We start from the raw sequence: 21966 nt of genomic DNA, 5'->3' as shown, positions 1-21966 counted from the left end.
TTTATATAACGTTTACAAAATATTCTCTAAGAAACCAATGTGCATATTTCCCAACGTTTTGAAAAGTTTAACTTTGAATATCACATTTATTATACAAATTCTTTAAATATCTTTAAGAATTTGGTCAACTAGAACTGTGTGACTCACACAGAAGACATCCTTAGCACTTGAACGCCCAGAAGTGGTGACTCACCTGGTTGGAATAATGCTACTAGTGCTCCTGCTCCTTCAACTGCTCCGCTTGCAAGGCTTCTTATCCTATGAATCACAGGAAAGCCGCTTGGTGTCGCCACTGGTGGTCAGCACGAAGACGTAGTGGGTGCGCTGCTCGGCCAGCAGGTGCCACAGGGAGGCGGGCAGCTGGAAGCGGTGCACGGGCGCCTCCTGCTCGCCGAACTCCTCGTAGTGGGCCACCAGACTGTTCTGGTTGCAGCGCAGCTCGACCAGCCGCAGGGGCCTGCTGGACACGATCTCCTTGGTGGCCCGGCTCAGCTGGATATGGGCGGCCTCAAAGCTGGCGGCGGCCGTGTGTTCAAATTCCGGATTGAGCCAGCGATGGTGGGCCAGGATGACGGCGCAGTTGCGGCCGAAGTAGAAGCTATCGTGACGCCGCTGGTTGTGATAGTTGTCCAGCAGCTGGCTGCTGCTGCCGGGCTGCAGTTTCAGCTTGGTGAAGCGGGGGCGCTGCTGGCCTCCGGATGCCTCCGACGAGGGGCCAGCCGCTGCTCTCCTGGCCGCAACGATGCGCTGGGGCAAATGCTCCGTGGGCTGGTCCACGGTCAACACGCGATTCAGATAGTCGAAGCCCTGGCCCATCACCCCCTCGGTGGTGTGGCCCAGGTCGAAGCAGTGGCCCAGCTCGTGACACACGGCGCCCAGGGTGCTGGCGTAGACGCCGCCGTAGGTGCGACGGTAGTTGCTCTCGTCCGGCAGACGGGCGGTGTCCACCCGCTCCGTGCTGCGCACACAGTCGCCGATCTCCGAGAAGCTGGTGGGCCAGGCGTAGAAGTGGGCACTGCCGAACAGTGCCAGTCCGCCGCCGCCCAGTGCCGCGTGTCCCTTCAGATGCCGCCGGATGTTGGCGTAGGAGGAGTCGCCGCTTGCCGCCACTCCGTCGCCGTCGTAGTGTGTGCAGCCCACGAAGGCCACGAACTTGAGCAGCAGCTGGTGACCCCACTGCGGGCAGGCGATGATCTCGCCGGCGAAGTGCTGCCACAGCGCCTCTTCGCTCCTGGCCAGCGCCTCCGCCCGCGTCAGCTGGCTGCGGAAGGAGCAGCAGGCGCCGTTCAGCGTGAAGGTGCGGTTGGGGAAGCCGGCCGCCTGCAGCTTGTGGGCGTAGATGGACTGCACGAGGCGCAGGTTGAGGTCGATCAGCGAGTGCAGCTGGCACAGCTGCTCCTCCGGACGCTCCTCGTCCCGGCAGAGCACGTAGAGCGGCTGCACCCGGTACGAGCTCCGGCGGGGCTTGTACTTGAACCGAATCAGGCGGGCGGCGCTACAGGAGCGCAATTCCAGCAGGCAGGCGATCTCCTCGGGATCGAGATCGGTATTGGTATTGGGATTGGGATTGCTATTGGTATTGGAATCGCCGCGCTCCAAGTCGAACAGCAGCTTGAACTCGCCGGCGGCCGACAGTTGGGTCAACTGCTCGCTGGACTGATGCTCGGGCAGATCGAGGGTGGCCTTCAGTTGGCGCGCCGTGGAACACTTGGGCTGCAGGCGCCCCTTGACCAACAAAATGCCGTGCTCCACGCGCTCCGCCTCCAGCGGCTGCTCAACCTCGATGCTGTGCACGCGCTTGCAGCCGGCGGTGCCGCTGCTCATTGCCGATCCTCCCCAGAATCTCCGCCACGAGGGTTTCCTCGGCCAAATTCCGAAATCCCGAAGTACCGAAATACCGAAATTCCAATGTAGCGAAGACAAAAGCACAACAAAACCCGGGCCAGTGCTGCCAGACGTTGCGAATAACCGCTTGGTGGGCGGACCCAAGCTGGTAGCTGTAAATAAACGGTTGGGGACCAACTGAGTGATGCTCTGAAAGAACATGAAAGGCTGGCAGCACTGGTTTGTTCTCCGACTGAAAAATGCGAAAACTGCGCAAGCATTTAATTTCTTTAAAATCAGCAGAATAACTGACTTCTTTGGCTAAGTTCGTCAAATTGATCAAGCTGTATTCGCAAGTCGTTAAATATAGTTTCTTATTATTTTTTGCTTAGTTTCGGAAAAAATTGTAATGTAAGTTCTTATGAACAATGCCAAAACTTGCCGAAAATTGTATTTCTTGATTCCAGTAGGACGGTCGTTCCTTCGGGTCGTCAGCTGTGAAGTAATCAAAATGTATCCGAAAAACCTTTCAAATTATTTTTTTTTTATTAAAATTCTGTTATTGGTTCTCCAACCAAAAACACAAATTTTCGTTTTTAAACATTTTAAACCTATCATATAGGTACGAGTTGATTTTATTTTTGTACCTAGACAAGGTCATAGAAAGAGTGTACCCAAGTTAAAAAATATCCAGGCATCCATAGCCAACACTGGAGTGTGACCAGAGTGTGACCAGTTGGTGCGCAGTCGAAAAGCTACCGTTTGATGGCCTTTTTTTGGCCAGGCTTTTTGGTATTTTGGATTGGCTGAAACACAGCTTTAACCGGAGCGCGGGACGGGAGCGAATAATTTGTAATTAATTAATCTTCAATCGCAACTCTGGATGCACCTGGCAATGCGGACATGATCGCCGTCGCAGAACCGCCGCTGGAGTTTGTGCCGCGCGGCCGTCAGTCGGCCGCGGAGCACCCGGGACCGCACAACCAGACGCTGGCGCGGCACCAGCTGCCCAACACGGAGCACCTGCTGCTGCAGCGGCTGCAGAACGTCAACATCTCGTCGGCCGGCGAGGAGGCCGGCCCGAACGGCGGCAGCCAGGAGTCGTGGACGATCCGGGAGTTGTACGACGACTACGAGGCGGCCGAGGAGCGCGCCGCCCGACGGCGCCAGCTGATCGAGCGGACCAAGCGCTGCGGTCCCAAGGCGGCGGCGGCCACGCAGCTCACCTCGCTGCCGCAGGGCCTGCTGCATCCGCCGCTGGAGCGGCGCGAGGAGCCCATGTGCGACTACATGGTGAACAACGAGGAGGAGCTGTATGTGCACCGCAACACGGTCGTGTGGACGCAGGGCTTCAATGACGACAACGACGACGGGGTGTACCGGCGCATGTGCTTCACCAGCGACACGCCGGTACGCTTTGCCTGCTTCCTCAATCGCAGCTTCGTTCGCGGGCGACTGGCCCAGATGAAGGCAGCCGCGCAGTCGGAGGATGACGGCCTCACTGCCATCTGTGTGATGGACCAGGACGCCGTGCGGGTCTACCGCAACGACGGCGAGGACTATCTGGCCAACCTGGACTTCCCCGTCTCGCAGGTCTGGCAGACCAGTCACGGCCTGCTGCTGGAGAAGGACTCCAGCAGTGCGCTGATCTCGCACCTGTCCATTCCCATGCCGCGGCTCTTCTCCATGTCGCATCCGCTGCACGAGGCCTGTCCCGTCGTCCTGAAGACGGCCACCGGCTCCACCGGCTACATGACCGAGCCGGAGTACAGTGTGGTCTTCACCACCGAGGAATCGGACCTGGTGCTGCTGTACGACGCCAAGTTCTTCAAGCACTTTGTGGCCCGCCTGCGCAAGGTCACGCCCGACGAGGTCAACTGTGTGGGCCTGCAGCAGGAGCTGGGACAGACGCTGCTGGGCGCCCGATCGCAGGCGGGTGGCCATAGCTTCAGTTCCACCAAGCACACGGGCGGTGAGTACTGCGTTTCGGCCGAAAGGCATATACATAAGTATATTACAGAGACTCACTTTGCTTAACTTCTGATTGCCAGCCACGCCAAAAGCTCCGCAAGCCTCGTTTCTGGGCAACGCCTCCAAGTTCGGACTCAGCCAGTCGCAGTCTTTCAGCGGCGTGCTCGGCCAGTCCAAGTAGGTTTGACTGCCTCGGTCGACTAGTCGACTAGCCAGAGCTATTGACTAACTGGTTCCCCTTCTCTTGCAGTCGCGCCTCCTTGGGCACGCCACTGAGCCAACTGCAGAGCAGCATCAGAAGCAGCAAGTCCATGTCCGTGATGGATATGCGCAAGATGACCCACGTGAAGCCGGCGAAGCCCATTGAGCCGGAAATGTGTCTAGAGCATATCTGGTCTGAGAACACCTATGGCACGTGAGTGGTTGCAGGCAGAGTGTGGAGAGTGAGCCAATCATTAGTATCCCCCATATTCCCCACCCAGGCAACGCGAGTTCTGTGAGATGGCCAGCCGGGCCTTCATCCACACGGATCTGGTGGGTCAGACCTTTCTGTGCTACCTGCTGGCCCGCTCCTGCCGCCTCCAGTTGGTGCGGCTCACTGGCTACGGCAGCAGCGAGGTGCAGCTCTCGACGCTCGCCTCCACGCTGTCGGCCAAGGATGCCGTGGGCCTCAATAGACTGCACATGATTGCCGTGCTCGATCCGGGCGGCAGTCTGATCCTCTACACCGGCACTGTGCTCATTTCCAAGGTGCACATTACCCCGCTGCTGGCGCCGACCGCATCGCTGGCCACACCACTTTTCACGCCCACGGCGGCTGCAGCACCGCCGCCAGTGTCGGCCCAGTCGAAAGCACCAGTGTCAGTGGCTGGATGTGGCGTTGGAAATCCCGTCAACAGCAGTTCCTTTGTGGAGGTGCGCAGAAGCAGCCTGCTGCCCACGAAGGCACCGGGGGATCTGGCCGCCTTCGACGAGGAGCTGCACATGCTGTCGCCCATCCCACCGCAGGCGGTGTCCTACACGCAACGGCAGGCGCACAATGTCTGCAAGTCCCTGAGAGACCCGGCGGGCAATAGACTGACCTTGGTCTATGCCACGGGCAGGATGCTGAGGATAGCGCTGCCTTTGCTGAACGACACCCGCCTGCTGACCAGATGCGTGGCCACGTTGCGCCAGATTCTAAATCCCGACCAGTTCCTGCACTTTGTGATCCGTTGGTACAGCGCCAGGAATCCGCCGGGATCCAGGGACTACTCCATCGAGCAGGAATGGCTGCTCTTCCGCTGCACTCTGCTCGCCCTAATGGGTCTAACTGCGGCTCCGGACGTCGAGTCGGGCGAGAGCTATGGCAGATGTGCCACGCCCTCGCTGCATACGCATTTCGGAGGAGCCACGGCCACAAGCACGGGATCGGGTGACGGATCCAATTGCAGCTCCAATTCCACGCTGGGCGCCCAGGATGAGCCGAAAAAGCGGCGAAAGTACAACGACTGCGAGGATTTCACGGACGACGACTGGGAGTTCCTGCTGCTGCAGACCACCATGGCGCCCTGCGGAGCCGATGGCCACAGCTACAGCGTGGACGTTCATGCGCCGCTCTTCCAGATGATTCCCGCCATCTTCTTCAGCCTGCATTTACTGTACGAGGATCTCAAACTGGACGCCGTCTTCTATGCGGCGCTTCCATACCTTGCAACGGTGGGTGGACATCGAATGTGCTTGTTTTGGTAGTCACATGATCCTTTCTTCCCCCTTTAGTTCCTTTACCAGCTGGCCATCGACATGCAGCTGGACAGCTATGTGCTGCACTACATCCTGGACTTCCCCGAGCTCTCCAATCGCACCGGCAAGCTGTCGCTGCTGGCAGCGGAACACGGGGCAATGATGCTGCACCAGGAGCTGCTCAGGGTGCCGGCGCCCAGTGTGTTTGCCCAACTGGAGCACATTGTGGTGGGCGAGGAGGAGGTGCTGCCCTACAGCTTCGTGGACTGTGTGAACGAGCGGAGTCGCAATCTGCTGCAGCTCGTGTCGCTGGTGGTGCACGGGCAGGAGCGGCTCAAGCACTGGTGGCAGCTCCTCGAGATCCCTGAGGCCGTGCAGGCCAACTATCCGCGGCGGACTAGGCGGACCATCACAGCGGATGCACCACGTTGCCACCAGATGGTCGAGCTCATACTGGCCATGCGCTTGACCAGGCGCGACATCGAGAGATTCCCGGCCGCCGTGCATCTGATTGTGGCGGAGGCCTTGGAGGAGGCACGCCTATCGCCGCCCATGGGCTGCAGCATGGCCACCTACGAGCTGATCCTGCGCCCGGAATTGGCCACGCATGCGCAGCTGCCGTTCCTGGAGACGAGCATTGGACAACCGCACTGCGGCCGGGTCTACAAGGAGGACTCCCTGTCGGCCAGATGTCCGCCCAGCGGAGGAGCAGAGCCCGAGCCGCCGGAGCAGTTGCGGCACGACGACATGGACAACATGGACACGAAGCTGTTGCGCTTGCGCTTTCCCGACGACATGCGCGTGGAGGAGGTGCGTCGGCTGCTCAACAGCACGGAACCGGTGGTGATCGAGGTGCAACAGTCGCCGGGCACCAGCGACCACGAGTTCATCGAGGAGCAGGAGAAGCAGCTGTTTGCGCTGTGCGCCAGGACGATGACCCTGCCGCTGGGCAGGGGCATGTTCACCCTGCGAACGATGATGCCCCGGCCCAGCGACAGCCTGGCCATGCCCAAGCTGTGCCTGGTGGGCAGGGAGCCGTTGAAGGGCACCACCATCGAAATGCAGCAGATCGAGTTCCCCGCCAACATGCAGATGTGGCCATCGTTCCACAACGGCGTGGCCACGGGCCTGAAGATCTCGCCGCAGGCTCAGGACATCGACTCCACGTGGATTGTGTACAACAAGCCCAAGGCGCAGGCGAACAATGCCCTGGAGCATGCCGGCTTCCTCATGGCCCTCGGCCTCAACGGCCACCTGAAAACGCTCTCCTTCATGAGTGTCTACAAGTATCTGGTCATGTGCGACGAGATGACCAACGTGGGCCTGCTGCTGGGCATCTCCGCCGCCCATCGCGGCTCGATGGACACAAAAACGACGAAGCTGCTGAGCGTCCACTTGGAGGCCCTGCTGCCGGCCACCGCCATGGAGTTGGACATACCGCAGAGCACCCAGGTGGCCGCTCTCATGGGCATTGGTCTGCTCTATCAGGGCTCGGCCAAGCGGCACATTGCCGAGGTGCTGCTGCAGGAGATCGGCAGGCCGCCGGGTCCCGAGATGGAGAACAGCGTGGAGCGCGAGTCGTATGCCATGACCGCCGGCCTGTCCCTCGGATTGGTCACTTTGGGCCAGGGTGAATCGCCGGCGGGACTGCGAGATCTGCAGCTGCCGGACACGCTCCACTACTACATGGTGGGGGGAGTGAAGCGACCCATCAGCGGATCGCAGAAGGAGAAGTACCGACTGGCATCCTTCCAGGTGCGCGAAGGCGACAGCGTCAACATAGACGTCACCGCTCCGGGCGCCACGCTCGCCCTGGGCCTGATGTTCTTCAACTCCGGCAATGCGGCCATTGCCGAGTGGATGCAGCCGCCGGACTCGCGCTATCTGTTGGACATGGTGCGGCCGGACTTCCTGCTGCTGCGCACCATTGCCAGGGGCCTCATCCTGTGGCAGGACATCCGGCCGGACAACGAGTGGTTCCAGGCGCAGTTTCCGCCAGCCCTCCGGATTCACCTGAGGCTCCCTTCACGCGATGACGAACCAGCCGGCGAGGATGGCGACGTGGACTTCGAGGCCATCACGTAAGTGCCTAAAGTTTAGTGCTTGACGAAGGGGATAATCCACTTAAATTTCCATTTATTTTTATTCATATGCCAGCGCATGGTATATATAAATTAACTTTAAGAAGTATAGACTTAAAACCCGGAACCGTATATAACAATTATTAATTTGATTGAACAAAAAATAATCACAATTGTATGATTCATTTCTCATTATTATTATTAACTTTTTTTGTTGGGCATTTTTAAAATAGATTGTTTTTTTTATCTTATGTGAAACAAGACGAACCAAAAAAAGAACACAGTTTCGAGTTAAATTTAAAATTTTTTTTTTGTTATTAAAAGATATTTATTTGTTTTTTTTTGTATAGAAAAAATATATTTTTGATCGAAAAAAATATCGCTCTTAAATAATGATTAATTCTTGAGTACTTTTTATTGCTCAAATTTTATTGCATTACGGTCCCTGCTTAAAAATTTTACTTTATTACTAACATTTTTGGTCTTACTCAGGAATTTAATGAATTATTTTTGATAAATTATCTATTCAAGATAGGCTTTTTTAAGCAATCTTTCCGTTCATAAATTTACAATTTTTCTTTTTGTATTTTATTTTACCTTAGGTATTCTTTAATTTTTGATTTAAACTGAGCTACTTACTATCCTAATTTTTATGTAACTATGTGGCAGACGATAAGCATTTACGAACCGTAGCAGATATGAGTTTTATGGTATATCCTCGTATAGTTCAGGTCACGAATTTTATTGGTCAAATGTAAAACATGGTCAAGTCGTTTTAAGTTTAAAACATATCTGATAACTGAATTGAAGGTTACCACTAGCCTTAAGCATATCACGTATACTAAATGAAACAAAAACGTACATATACAATATGAAACAGCTTTGGCAATAGAATGTCCTTAGGAACTAACAGTCTTGTTTGCAGCGGGTACTATTGAACGTAATCCATTGTATTGCCGTGTTCCTAACCCTAATCCCAAAAAACATCCCAATTTCAGGCAAGCCTACTGCAATATCATGGCTGGGGCGGCTTTCTGTATCGGTCTCAAGTACGCGGGCACGGAGGACATGGTGGCCTTCGCCACGCTGCGGGCAGTGATCAAGGAGTTCCTGGGCTTCCCCGGCACGCCAATGGGCGAGTGTGCCGGCCGCACAACGGTGGAGAGCTGCCTGATGGTGCTGCTCATCTCGATCTCGCTGGTGTTCGCCGGTTCCGGGAACTGCGAGATCCTGCGCATCATCCGGTATCTCCGGTCGCGGGTGGGCCCGCAGTATCCGCACATAACCTACGGCTCCCACATGGCCATTCACATGTCGCTGGGCCTGCTGTTCCTCGGAGCCGGTCGCTTCACCATTGCCAAGACGCCGGAATCGATTGCGGCGCTGGTCTGCGCCTTCTTCCCCAAGTTTCCCATACACAGCAACGACAATCGGTGAGGACTGGGCTGGTCACAGGGTAGATGGAGGAGCAGGACTAAACCTTTGTTCACCATTTAGCTACCACCTGCAGGCGCTGCGACACCTGTACGTGTTGGCCGTGGAGCCGCGCTTGTTCCTGCCTCGGGACATTGACACCAACCAGCTGTGCCTGGCCAACATATCGGTGCTGGAGGTGGGCGCCACCGAGATGCGCCGCCTGCCCATCGCTCCCTGCATCCTGCCCGAGCTGAGCAGCCTGCAACAGGTGGTGGTGGACGACGAGAACTATTGGCCCGTGTGCTTCGAGCGCTCACGCAACTGGCATCAGCTGGAGAAGGCGCTGGAGATGAGTGCCCCCATTGACATAAAGAAGCGAACGGGCTGCCTCTCTCACCTGGAGGATCCCGACCGGCTGAAGAGCATGCTGGCCCAGACCCTGACGATGGAGCAGAGCATCTGCTGGCAGATTGACAGCAACGATCTGCAGCAGTTTGCCAGCGAACGGATGGTGAAGCCGTTCCTGAGTCGCTGCCTGGCCACCAAGGGCACGGACTTGAGTTACCAGGAGCTGGTGAAGCGCCACCAGATGATGCTGCTCTTCTACAATGCCGTGGTCAAGGATCGCATGCACCTGCTGCCCGCCTACCTAACGCTCTACGACGTGAGTCGAAAAATAGTTTTGAATTAGCGATTCCATGTAAAACATAATGCTCTATTCCGCCAGCACGTGACCAAGTCGATGCTGACCAACATCGATGTGTGGCAGCTGAAGTTGATCGATGCCTACCTGAGTCGCAGCCAGGAGTCGGAGCATCCACTCATCTCCGTGGAGCTCATCCAGATGATGCAGGAGCTCTTCAAGCAGGAAATGGAGGACTCGACGCGCGAGTTGTGCCTGCCGCTGAGGGAGTTCCTCAGCCGGAAGCGCCTGGATCCGAGCTATGTGACAACCGTCAGTGGGCCGGATTTGCAGCGGGCTTTTTGCGTGATCAACTACTATAACCTGTTGCCCAATATGCTGAACGGCGTCGATTTGAGTACGGGCACGGTGAACTACATGCGCATACTGTACGAATTCCGGCAACTGAATCTCGGCGCGCACACCATCTTCGGCCTACTCAAGATCCTCCAGGCACTCTCCACCGAGGTGGTGACCCTGGATGAGGCCGCCCTATTGGCGTACACCATGTCCACCCAATGATCCTCGACCGACATTATCGTTGTTCTAGCCTAGAATATATTTTGTAATATCTGCTTGCAATGCGGATATGTGTACACTTATATTTGAAAGCTCTTGCTACTGAGATTTTCCCTGTCACAGTTTATTACTATAACTTTAATTGAAAGTTTAAAGTTTGCCACACTAACTCTAGCTATTACTGAATTTAAGAAGCTCAACAGTTTTTATATTTTTTCAATGAATGAATTTTTAGAAACGCTTATGTTTTAAAGCCAATTTTTGGTTAACGCAATAATTAAATGAAAACTGTTATGGCCAGTCTGTTAAGAAACAAATACATAAAGTAATTGCGCATCTTTGATCATTTTTAAACAAACCACAATGCATTATCCCTGAGAGAAATATGATACATTATAAACAAATGGCAAATAATTGTATTAAAACGATTTAAAAGAAAATCATTTACGTTCGCATACAGGTATAAATATCACTTTATTGTAAAATGATTACAAATGACTTAGGTGTACAAAATTCTGGAATATAATGTGGTTGAGATTTATTGCATTTGTTGGTCCCCAATCTCGCTTAACTGCATCTCAGCCTTGTCTAAAAACTACACGATGTATAAGTTATCAAAAACCAATGTGTACAAATACTATAACAATGAAAGTAGTACAACAGCTATCAATAATATGTAAAGCTTAGCATCTCAGAGCTTAAACAATCCGCTCCGCTTCGGAAGCGGTGGCTTCGTGCGTTTTGGGTGCACAGCATCGTTTGTAAAGATAGATTCCCAGCAGTGGGAACGGCGTCATCACGGCCACCGAAACCGGCACCACCGTGGTGAGGTCCGACTCCGGCGATTCCAGCGTGGTTGTCAGCAGGAAGATGGCGATGCCCGTGTTCTGGATGCCCGTTTCAATGGCGATGGTCAGGGCGTCGGCGGCATTCTGATGGAGCAACTTGGCTGCCAGCCAGGCGAAGATGTAGCCCAGGCCCGGCAGAGCCATGCCAGCTACGGCAATCTGGAAATGGGCGTTAAAGTTCACAATTAGTTATTATAGTTTTGTACTTTTGCATTTTTTAAAGTATTACAATTTTTAAAAATACATGACATACAAAGTGGCCTTTAAATTGCACATTTAATAGTGGTTTGGATTTGTTCAATTAATTTAAATTGAGTGAAGGCTTTAAATAATAGTTCTTGAAAGAAGGTTTAAAAAATAATACACATACTTATACTTTATAAATGGCAAGCAATGTGTTTTTGTATGAATAAGAAATAAATTCGATTTTTAATATCTATTCCATAAATTCATACAAAAAAACTATCAAAAAGGCATTAGATAGATAGATAGGTAGGTACTCAATCGAATAGGTTAGTAAGGACAAAATAGGTGGGGCACAGCTCACCTGCCAGGAGAACAAGTAGAACAGATAGTAGTTGGTGATGATGGCGAAGACGACGATGAACAGGATGAGGCAGGCGGAGATCGGCTTAAGCAGGCGGACTAGCAGCCTGGTGACCCGGGGCAGTCGCTTCTGGATGAGCAGTCCGACCAGGAGCGGCACAATCAGGCAGCCGCAGTAGGTGGCGATCTTCTGGTAGGGCACCTGCATGCCCACCCGCTCGAAGATCAGCTGGCCAAGCGTGAAGACCCACAAGGGCATGGTGGCGAAGGCGGCCACGTTGCAGACCGTGGTCATCAGCACGGACAGGTGTATATTGCCGCCCAGCACGGCGCTCCAGGTGTTCGATGCCCCGCCGCTGGGCGAGATGCCGGTGAAGAAGAGACCCAGCTGCATGGCCGGTGCCTGGGGGAAGATGAACACCCCCAGGGCGTAGCTCAGCAGGGGCATGCCCACCACCTGCATCACGAATCCGATGCAGGGACCGGTGGGCCGGGTGATCAGACCCCGCAGCACCTCCAGATTGAGGGCGGCACCAAAGTTTATGTACAGCAGCGACATCAGCAGTATGATGGAGCCGAGGAAGACGTGATCCACCACCCGATTCGGACGCAGGATCTTCACCTCCAGCGTGCTATCGTTGCTCCAATGGGTGGGCAGCTGACTGGTGTTCAACTGGGCGTCGTATAATCTCACTTGGATTTTGGTCTGGCCCAGGAAGTGGGCATTCACGGAGATGTTGCCCGTCCAATCGCGAGTTTCCGTGTTGAAAAGGCTGAGGGAAATGGTGGCATCCTCCGCGGGAGTACTGGCCAGATCCGTGTCCTCACTTTCCAGGCGAAACTGGAACCGCTCCGGCTGCTGCAGCGTGGCAGGTGCCAGGTTTTCCAGGGTAAGCTGCACCCGATCCCCCCGCTCCATGTGCAGCTTCAACGCAGCTGGTCGAAAGTGGGCCATCCATCCGAATGTGGGTGCCAGGCCTAGTCCCGGGGCGAGAAGCAGGAGGAGCCATCCGGAACCAAGACATCTCTGCGGCGACATATTCTCCGCCTTCGGGTGATGTAATTTGCCAACCGGAATGGGAATGTTTTGATTTAACTTCACCCCTTTCGTACGCAACAAGTGTGCCAAGCGGAATAAACGTGAAATCACACCGAACACCGTTTACAATTGCAATTGCAGGCGGGAGCGAGATGGCTGTATGCACTAGTCCCAATACACAGAGCATGGGAGAGAGTGGGACGGACTATCATCTAGGTAACCGGCCGCAATCAACGGGATCTGTGTGAGAAGGTCAGGCCATCTCTAATCCCCAATACCCTACAGAGCCAACAGAGGTGGTGGGGGCGAAGGAGATAACGATAAACACTTCACGCAGATGTGCGAGAGGGATCGCGTGGGTGCGATTTCACAAGGTGGGTAGGCCCAAAGGGGGGTTTTACAGGTTTTAGACACATAAAACAAAGTGTATTTATGAACAACCCATGAAATATATATATAAGTTCAGTTTTTTTAAGATGTTCAAGTTTGGATAGTTTGAGTAATCTGTGAGCCACTGTATATTTTTCCCAAGTCAGTAAACAGATAAGTTTAAGATATCAAAACTCCTTCCCTTTAAGCCACTGAACAACTCCGTCTCAAGTGATAATTTTTTTATAAATAGTTAAAGATAAGTTTTTGATATATGTTTCCCTAAATAAAACCATATCATTAAGTTATCGTTGCGCACTATTTGCTTACGCAAATGTCGTTTTGATGTTTTTGGCAACTTAAAATAGGCTTTTCTAGAGATTTCTGATTGCTCTTGATTTTAATAATTAAAAAAAAAAATTTGTTGTCACAGTTGATTTTACTTTTTAATTGCTTAATATGGTTGCTTTTAAAAAATCGTATGTTTTTTATCTGAATATCTTATAGCGATACCAATCCACCAAACAAATGTACACCATGTTTTGGAGTGTAGAGAAACACATTGGAACAATTGTTGGGTTTTCTCTCGCTGAGAGTACGTGAGATGGGATTTTATTGGAGCTTAGGTGAACAGTGAAATGCGCAAACAATAGATAACTAGTGGGTCCGTCGTCTCCGGCACCGCGGCCCGATTCGCATTCGAAATCGGGTGCGGAACCGGTTGCCGGATCGGGTGCTCAGTACCGGTAATGATCGGGCTTGAAGGGACCGGTCTGCGCGACGCCCAGGTAGCTGGCCTGCTTGTCCGACAGCTTGGTGAGCTTCACACCCAGCTTCTCCAGATGCAGACTGGCCACCTCCTCGTCGAGGATCTTGGGCAGGACGTGCACGCCCACGGCGTATTGGTCGGACTTGGTCCACAGCTCGATCTGGGCGAGCACCTGGTTGGTGAAGGAGTTGGACATGACGAAGCTGGGATGGCCGTGGGCACAGCCCAAGTTCACCAGACGACCCTCGGCCAGCAGGATGATGTGCTTGCCGTTCTTCATCGTGTACCGATCCACTTGTGGCTTCACGTTCACCTTCTCCTTGGCATTCGCGTTTAGCCAGTCCACGTCGATCTCGATGTCGAAGTGGCCAATGTTGCAGACGATGGCATCGTCGGGCATCTGGAGCAGGTGCTCGCTGGTGATGATGTCCCGGCAGCCGGTGGTGGTCACGAAGATCGAGGCCTCCTTGCTGGCCTCCTCCATGGTGGTCACCTCGTAACCCTCCATCGCCGCCTGCAGGGCGTTGATCGGATCGATCTCGGTGACAATCACCCGGCCACCGAATCCCTTCAGAGCCTGGGCGCAGCCCTTGCCCACATCGCCGTATCCGGCCACGCAGCACACCTTGCCGGCGATCATCACGTCCGTGGCCCGCTTGATGCCATCGATCAGCGACTCCCGGCAGCCGTACAGATTGTCGAACTTGCTCTTGGTAACCGAGTCGTTGACATTGATGGCCGGAATGCCCAGGCGGCCGTCCTTGAACATCTTGTACAGGTTGTGGACGCCGGTGGTCGTCTCCTCGCTCAGCCCCTTGATGTTCTTCAGGTATTCGGGGAACTTCTCGTGCACCAGGTTGGTCAGATCGCCGCCATCGTCCAGGATCATGTTCAGGGGCTGGCCGTCGGGGAAGACCAGGGTCTGCTCAATGCACCACATGTACTCCTCGTCCGTCTCCCCCTTCCAGGCGTACACGGGCACTCCGGTGGCAGCGATGGCCGCCGCAGCATTGTCTTGGGTGCTGAAAATGTTGCAGCTGGACCATTGGACCTAGAAAGATAAATGTAAATATGTTCTATGATAACTGGCAAGCTTTTTCCATTTGATTAGTTTTCATAGGAGTTTCAAACAAGTATTTAAAAACCCAAAAACTTTTACTACAGATGAACGAAAACTTCCTAAATTGTAATCGAAGTAAAATTAAATTAAAAAATATTTTATGTTTTAAGTAATGTTCTTTTAAAGGTGTTACTATATATTGCAAGTATTAAGTTAGTAGGAACTGAGATTTTCCTCGACTGATATTTTGAATACATTATATTGTAAACATAATATAATGATTTAGCTTAAAAAGGGATTTGAATATCCCAAATGTGTTCAAAGAAAACTTTTTAAATTGTAAAATAAATAAATAAAGCAAAATTCAATTTAATGAGCTGATGTTCCAGCTGCTCCTATTCAAAAAGGTTACAGGTTATATAGCATATGGTTCATAAATAGTTGCCATGTGAGAGGGATCAAAAAACAAAACGTGCCGCGTCAGAGGAAATAACAATCTGTTGGTCTTATCTTGGGCGCCTTGAACTTGCCCCCCTGTTGAACGAAAGTTTTGTTATTCAAATCGGTGCGTAAACAGAAGACGATAAGGGACCAGCCCTTGTGAACAGTGATTGGAGGTACCTATCTTTACCCACCTATCTCCTGCATAAATAATAAGTGACCCTACGAACTCACTTAGCTAAATTATTTAAATGTACAATTACTAGAATTTTTGTCATTTTTGTACGTAAGCAAAATATCTTTAAATTTCTGAAAACTTATATAGAGTGTTCTAGTTATTAATCTATCTGAAAAGTATATTTTTTGGTAAAGGGAAATATTAATACTAATCTTTTCTCCATAATTTTGGGTATGCTCTTGGCATATATCTTGCAAAATGTGTTTTAATTTTTGAAATCTTATAAATAGGGATCTAGTGATTAGTCTAACTAAAAGGTGCATATACTTTTTTGTACAATTCTAGAATTCTGGTTAAGGAATATATAAATGCCAATCTTTTGTTCCTAGTTTTGGTCATGCTTTGAAGCATATACATATTTTGAATGAGATATTGGAAGGCAGATAACCCACCTGAGCGCCCAGTTCGACGAGGGTCTCGATGAGCACGGCCGTCTGGACGGTCATGTGCAGGCAACCGGTGATGCGGGCACCCTTGAGGATCTTGGAGGGTCCGTACTTCTTCCGGCAGGCCATCAGACCGGGCATCTCGTTCTCCGCGATGATGATCGCCTTGCGTCCCCATTCCGCCAGGCTGATATCGGCTGTGGGGCGGGAAAACAGAGGGAGATAGGGTCAGATAAGCGGCCACTCTTGATTTATACACCTTTCGGCTCCGGTTCTCTGGCACGGCAACAACGTGCTCTGCGTTTTTTTGGCCCCAGTTTAACCTCAGAAACATGTGCTCATGGATCCACCACCACACATGTAGCCTGTTGCCGGCCGGCCGGAGATTCGGAGTTGCTCCCACGGGTTTATTTATAACTCACCGACTTTGTAGCTGGGCTTCGACATTCTTGCAAGGATTGGGATCTGAACTTGGACGCGGAGCAGACAGAATCGAGCACAACCGTATGGGATTGGAGGCGCAGAGGTGAATGAGAGCCAGCCAAAACACAAGATTTTAACTGGTAACGAATGGCGGGTAGAGGGACATCTAGAGAAGCATCGATGTTATCGATGTTTTCAAAGCATCGCGTATATCGATGTTTGGCGGGGACTAGGGCTGGCAAAAACATTGACCCGATGTTAATTTCAATTTAGGCAGTGAGAAATGTTTATTTATATATATATTGATAATCATCCTCAAAACTCAAGAGCAATATTTTGTATTTGGCACCACACAATACATATATCATATTAATAAAAAATTGTCGGTTGTAAGTTTTAAAATTTTATTTTCTGTAAATTCCACTTCTGCGGATTACATTTTGTATAAATATTGTTTAAATATATATTCGGCTGTACTTTCGAAAACCCCCAACGCCCCATCATTTTTAAATTTTCGAAGTTTGCGACAAGACCGATATTGTGAATTAAGGTTTTAAAAACCCATACAGATAGTAATATTTATCGGCTAAATATAATACCAATCAAATTCAATTGTGTACAAGTTCTAATCAATATGTCGCTGGTTTTTCCAGCAAACAATATTTAAATTAGGACCCTTCGCATATATTTTATAAATTTAAGAAACAAGACTTTTGACAATAGTTGGACTTCCAAAAGTTATACTTTACCAATATCTGGCGGGCACCTACGAATATCGTCGCGCGGCCACACTGCACTTGTTTCGTTCGGCCACACTGGCGGCTAAAAGAAGAGTCATAGGGAAAATATACACAGAAAAAAGTAAAGTGCGATTGAGTGCGTTTTTCTGGTCATCGAACAGCCAAAGTCGAAACCCAAAGTAGCACCCATGTCCGGCTCCGGTCTCGATGAGAATCCCTTCGGGGAGCCCAACCTGGACAATCCGTTTGCGGTGAGGCGACAAAAGAGCGGAAGCCGATGAAAAAATCCAGCACACACACACGTATGCAAGGGTGGGGGTGTCCGTGTGCATATGCCTGTGTGTGCGCGTGTGTGTGTGTGTTGGGTGCATTCGTCACATATGTTGAATGAATTGGTTTCTGATCGGAATTTCTCCGCAGGATCCCGCCATCCAGCAGGCACGAACGTTTCGGGGCGGCGCCGCCCTCGTCTCGCTGGAGGATTACAACCCCTTTGAGGAGCAGGCCAAGCCGCAGCTGCAGATCAACTCGACCAACACGGCGGCAGTGGTCCAGCCGCTGTCGCAGAACATTCCGCCCCCGCAGACCAGTTCGCTGGGCGCCTCGGCGCCGAGCACCAGCATACAGATCACCTCGGAGGAGCTGCAGGTAACCTACTTGGCCCACTTGGCCAGCTCGCGTTACCGCCCGCCCACCACTGGTACAGTGAGCACACGTCGGGCTGCCGGCATATAAAGACCACATCATCATATCTCACAGTCCATTGTGTCGGCACAGAGAACCACGGTCGGATTGCCGGATTATAACATATACACACATCACATCTCACTGTCCATAAAAACACTGAGATAACCAGGCTTATCTAGCCCTGCACACGACAAATCTGCTTTCGAGCATTTATCTAGTCAAAGCATAGGGACCATAGCGCTCAGTCTTCACTGTACAAAACTGCGGTTTCTCTTGATTTACTTGGCTTCACATAAGCCCTACACATAAATACAAGAAATACTAGTAACCAGACCTACAAAAAACACGATTCGGCAGTTTGAAGGGGGAATCGGGGTCTTTAACAATATGGTAGCAGAAGAAAATAATGTATTATGCTCCACATAAGTTTTTAAAAATATTTTAAGACTGGCAACAATTTTGGACAAAACATTTTTCAAAGTTTTAAACTTACAATATTTCACAAATTATTTTTAGGCTCAGATTCGAACATCACAGGACATATTTTATTGCACCTATTTTTGAAATTGAATATAGTGTCTTCGTTTAAATTTGTGAAATCATGAAAAATATTGTTGATTTTGTTTATTTGTAACTTAAGCAGTCATAGTTTTCTAGAGTTTAATGGATTAACAAACTGTTATTTAATTTTTTTTGTAATTTAATTCAGTTATAATAAGAAAAGATAAATTGAAATCCGTTAATAATTCTATAATCTTCATGACATTTAGCGCCGGCAGGAGGAACTGGACCGGAAGGCCGCCGAGCTGGACCGCCGCGAGCAGCAGCTGCAGGGGGGCAACGTTCCCCAGCTTAACAACTGGCCACCGCTGCCGGACAACTTCTGTGTGAAGCCGTGCTTCTACCAGGACTTCGAGGTGGAGATACCGCCAGAGTTCCAGAAACTGGTCAAGCGATTGTACTACATTTGGATCTGTGAGTATCGGTGTTTTATGGTTCTATTTTCAATATATTTTAACGCTGATAAGCAGGGACACAGGTTGGGATTACTCATCGCGTGTTGTTCATGGCCTGGTGTTATGATTAATTAGATCAGAGGCGATGGCTAATGGTCTTGAAGGTTTGCGTGGTTTTGCGCAGAATTTACGGCTTGAAGGGGGAATAACACGCACCAAACGACCCTTGTTTAATATATATATTTTTAAACTCTTTCGTAATTTACTTAAAAATTGCAAACTTTCGTTGTAATGTGCATATATTTTAATCACTTTTTTAAATTGTATAAATGCCCAAAAGAGTAAGAGTATTTTACTATTTATTGTGGAGATACCAAAAATTAGAATTTAATCAGTATCTATATTTGTAGGCGTATAAACGAAACAGCCTTCACAAATTATATTATGTAGCTTGGCACACTTGTTTACGAATTTCTTTCAATAAATAATTTCTAATTTTTCTTATGGATTGTACACCTATGTTAAAATTGCCATAGTCATTTAATTATTTTGAAATTGAAAGAATGCAAATGCAGTAAATATGGTATTATTTTTGCTGATAGTTTACACCATGACGTTGTTGGCCAACGTGATCGGAGGTTTAATTTTGCTGTTCCATGCTGGCGAATTTGAAACCTTCTTCCTGGCTATCTTCTACACGATGCTCTTCTCACCCGCCTCGTATGTTTGCTGGTTAGTACAACGAATAATCAACCCCAATAATGTTTCACATTATTTAACTGATTTCTGCTTCCCACACAGGTTCCGACCGGCGTACAAGGCATTCCGCAACGATTCAAGCTTCAACTTCATGGTCTTCTTTTTCATCTACTTCTTTCAAACGTTGTACTCGATTGTGCAGACGGTGGGCTTCAACAAAATGGGCTACTGCGGCTTCATCACGGCCATCGGGCAGTTCGATGGCTATCCGTCTGGCATTATCGTCGGCATCCTGCTGCTGTGCGTGTCCTTCTGTTTTGCAGCGGTGGCCGTGGCCAATGTGCTGATGATCACCAAGATTCACTCCATCTACCGCAGCACAGGGGCCAGCATGGCCAAGGCCCAGGCGGAGTTCACCACCGAGTTTCTGCGCAACCAGCATGTCCAGGAGGCGGCCTCCTCAGCCGTCAACACGGCCATCAACTCGCAGTTCAACAACAGCAGGTACTAAGGAGACTGTCCCTCCCGAGGACCTGATCAAATCAAAAGGAGAATCAATCAATCAACCACGAACTCAAGCACTCATCCTGCTAAACTCGGACAAAAAGAGATGGGTAACCGCGCCAGAGAGAGGGAGATAGACATGGAAATGGGACATTAAATAAATATTGAATTAGCTTGAAAATAAAAGCAAAGCAAAAGCCGAAACTAAAGCAAGCATTGGAGCATGGAACTAATAACTATTTGCTTTTGTGCATAAACAATTCCTAGAATGCCGTCGTCTTTATTACAAATAATTACTGTAATGATAACACACAAAAACACACAATGCATTAAAAATATTTATAAACAGACAGAAACTAAAACTAAAACTGAAACTAAAAAAAAAGAAAAGTAACAAAATGAGAACTAAATCGGCCCCCGATGCCTTCGACACACAGCTGCAGCGGATTGGGAGACAGGACATCTTAATCGTGTGAATTACATGCCTCCAAATACAATATTTAGAGTAAATTATTGTGTGTGTGTCCTGTGAAATGATTGGATTCCGAAATAACCCTAGAGAATCCAGACGAAAGGGATGAGTCTGGTGATGCTGCTGCTGATGATGATGTTTTCTAGTTCTTTAAGTCATAAAAACGATATAGGAATATCCCCCACTCCCAAACACACGCAACACACACATACATATATACATATATATATACATTTATATATATATATATACAAACATAATACAAATAATATATTTAACGCTTACATTATAAAACTTTATCTCTTGTCGCCTCGGCCCGAGACAACAAGAAAGCGAAATTCATTTTTCACCCAAGCTGTGGTCCTCCACCCCCCTCTCCTTTCACACTGACACGCCCCTGCCCCGCCCCTTCCCCGTCTCTGTCCCGCACTCACATGAAATGTCGTGTTTTTTTGTAATCGTAATTGTTATATATTATCTATGTACATGAAGACAACATATAAAATATTGATTCACTTAAGTATTCACATTTTTAGATACATTTTTTTCGTTTCTGTTTGCTTGCAAATTAAAGTTATGTTACGTCCTATTTAAAACTAAATTGAAAATGGATAATGATGATCTATGGATGTGTATTTGAAATTCAAGCAAAATTTATGATAAATTCAAAAATAAATATAAAATACTTATAGATGTAAAAGAAGTATTGGTTTGTTTTATTTTTCGAAAAAAAAATGGGACAAAATCAATTTTTAGTCATTTTAAACATATCGAGTTGTTAATAACACATGATAGATAGCTTTGAAAGGTAAAACAATCCATCTGTGCTGGTGACCCCGATTTATAATTTTTTAGGGGTGACCCAGACGTGTACTTCTAAGCCCATAATTTGCGAATTACAAAGTAGTTATTAACATTTATTTATTTCTTAATAGATTTTCGTAAACTTCTTTTATTTTTTAGGACAAATGATATTTTTAGCAGATAACAGAACTCAATTAACTAAAAAGCAAATGTTGTTAAATTCTATAATCTGACTGTATTTAAGCTTAGCGGCCAATAGCTTTAACTATTAAGTGTATTAAATGTTAAAGATATTTAATACCCTTAGATATTACAAAGAACCTTTGGTCTTAAGAAAATATTTGAGGTAAATTTGAAAGGAAATTACGATAATAAACTCTAAAGGGGACAAATTTACGTAAGCTTGTAATTAAGACGTTTGAGACGTTTGTCATCGCAAGATGAAAATTTCATTTGGTAAATGTTGAATTAAATCAACAACAGCAAATGGTCCTGTCCACACATTCGGACGCACACATTGCCCTCAAATATTTGTGCTAGACAGATACAGATATATAAAGGAATATACAGATATACTTACAAACATTTGTAGATATATATGTATATATATATATATATATATATATAGATATATGTATGTAAAAGTGTCGCCCTCTTAGTTTGGGCCAAATTTGCGCATACGCCACGTTGAGGGAATATTTGCAACGATTTGTTTGCCATTTTGCTGGCAATCGAGAGAGCCGCAGAGCAGGCCATGGACAGAATCGTTG

General features: G+C 49.2%; 5 protein-coding genes across 5 annotated transcripts; 2 read left to right on the top strand and 3 right to left on the bottom strand.

Moving 5' to 3' along the window:
• Nucleotides 1–258: 258 nt before the first annotated feature.
• On the bottom strand, nucleotides 259–1997 carry LOC128261001 (uncharacterized). The gene has a single exon (XM_052994395.1). The coding sequence runs from the start codon at nucleotides 1822–1824 to the stop codon at nucleotides 259–261; it is 1566 nt and encodes a 521-aa protein (XP_052850355.1). The 5' UTR covers nucleotides 1825–1997.
• A 401-nt stretch (nucleotides 1998–2398) lies between these two features.
• On the top strand, nucleotides 2399–10294 carry LOC128260987 (anaphase-promoting complex subunit 1). The gene is made up of 8 exons (XM_052994365.1): nucleotides 2399–3796; nucleotides 3876–3972; nucleotides 4046–4210; nucleotides 4278–5493; nucleotides 5554–7598; nucleotides 8597–9031; nucleotides 9096–9678; nucleotides 9742–10294. The coding sequence occupies exons 1-8, from the start codon at nucleotides 2728–2730 to the stop codon at nucleotides 10216–10218; spliced, it is 6087 nt and encodes a 2028-aa protein (XP_052850325.1). The 5' UTR covers nucleotides 2399–2727; the 3' UTR covers nucleotides 10219–10294.
• A 370-nt stretch (nucleotides 10295–10664) lies between these two features.
• On the bottom strand, nucleotides 10665–12788 carry LOC128261006 (P3 protein). Its single transcript, XM_052994400.1, has 2 exons — nucleotides 11611–12788; nucleotides 10665–11222 (listed from the first exon to the last, which is right to left on the bottom strand). Exons 1-2 carry the CDS (start codon nucleotides 12646–12648, stop codon nucleotides 10914–10916), a joined length of 1347 nt encoding a protein of 448 aa, XP_052850360.1. The 5' UTR covers nucleotides 12649–12788; the 3' UTR covers nucleotides 10665–10913.
• Nucleotides 12789–13588: 800 nt separating this feature from the next.
• Nucleotides 13589–16499, bottom strand: LOC128261008 (adenosylhomocysteinase). The gene is made up of 3 exons (XM_052994403.1): nucleotides 16334–16499; nucleotides 15918–16108; nucleotides 13589–14837 (listed from the first exon to the last, which is right to left on the bottom strand). The coding sequence occupies exons 1-3, from the start codon at nucleotides 16356–16358 to the stop codon at nucleotides 13755–13757; spliced, it is 1299 nt and encodes a 432-aa protein (XP_052850363.1). The 5' UTR covers nucleotides 16359–16499; the 3' UTR covers nucleotides 13589–13754.
• Nucleotides 16500–17027: 528 nt separating this feature from the next.
• On the top strand, nucleotides 17028–21095 carry LOC128261011 (secretory carrier-associated membrane protein 5). Its single transcript, XM_052994418.1, has 5 exons — nucleotides 17028–17325; nucleotides 17495–17722; nucleotides 18532–18736; nucleotides 19320–19449; nucleotides 19519–21095. The coding sequence occupies exons 1-5, from the start codon at nucleotides 17263–17265 to the stop codon at nucleotides 19925–19927; spliced, it is 1035 nt and encodes a 344-aa protein (XP_052850378.1). The 5' UTR covers nucleotides 17028–17262; the 3' UTR covers nucleotides 19928–21095.
• Nucleotides 21096–21966: the final 871 nt, after the last annotated feature.

Source organism: Drosophila gunungcola (genome assembly GCF_025200985.1).
Source record: "Drosophila gunungcola strain Sukarami chromosome X unlocalized genomic scaffold, Dgunungcola_SK_2 000049F, whole genome shotgun sequence".
In the NCBI taxonomy this organism is placed as follows: domain Eukaryota; kingdom Metazoa; phylum Arthropoda; class Insecta; order Diptera; family Drosophilidae; genus Drosophila; species Drosophila gunungcola.
The sequence above is the reverse complement of the archived record's forward strand: the minus strand, read 5'-3'. Positions and strand labels throughout refer to the sequence as shown.

Coding starts and splice junctions, on each gene's coding strand:
- LOC128260987 (XM_052994365.1), top strand. CDS start 2,728: ATGATCGCCGTCGCAGAACCGCCGCTGGAGTTTGTGCCGCGCGGCCGT. Junction 4,211..4,277: donor TCTGAGAACACCTATGGCAC/GTGAGTGGTTGC, acceptor TTCCCCACCCAG/GCAACGCGAGTTCTGTGAGA. Junction 7,599..8,596: donor GTGGACTTCGAGGCCATCAC/GTAAGTGCCTAA, acceptor TCCCAATTTCAG/GCAAGCCTACTGCAATATCA.
- LOC128261008 (XM_052994403.1), bottom strand. CDS start 16,358: ATGTCGAAGCCCAGCTACAAAGTCG. Junction 16,109..16,333: donor GAAGCCCAGCTACAAAGTCG/GTGAGTTATAAA, acceptor CCCGCCCCACAG/CCGATATCAGCCTGGCGGAA. Junction 14,838..15,917: donor TCGTCGAACTGGGCGCTCAG/GTGGGTTATCTG, acceptor TTATCTTTCTAG/GTCCAATGGTCCAGCTGCAA.
- LOC128261006 (XM_052994400.1), bottom strand. CDS start 12,648: ATGTCGCCGCAGAGATGTCTTGGTTCCGGATGGCTCCTCCTGCTTCTC. Junction 11,223..11,610: donor TCTACTTGTTCTCCTGGCAG/GTGAGCTGTGCC, acceptor GCCCATTTCCAG/ATTGCCGTAGCTGGCATGGC.
- LOC128261001 (XM_052994395.1), bottom strand. CDS start 1,824: ATGAGCAGCGGCACCGCCGGCTGCAAGCGCGTGCACAGCATCGAGGTT.
- LOC128261011 (XM_052994418.1), top strand. CDS start 17,263: ATGTCCGGCTCCGGTCTCGATGAGAATCCCTTCGGGGAGCCCAACCTG. Junction 17,326..17,494: donor ACCTGGACAATCCGTTTGCG/GTGAGGCGACAA, acceptor ATTTCTCCGCAG/GATCCCGCCATCCAGCAGGC. Junction 17,723..18,531: donor TCACCTCGGAGGAGCTGCAG/GTAACCTACTTG, acceptor CATGACATTTAG/CGCCGGCAGGAGGAACTGGA.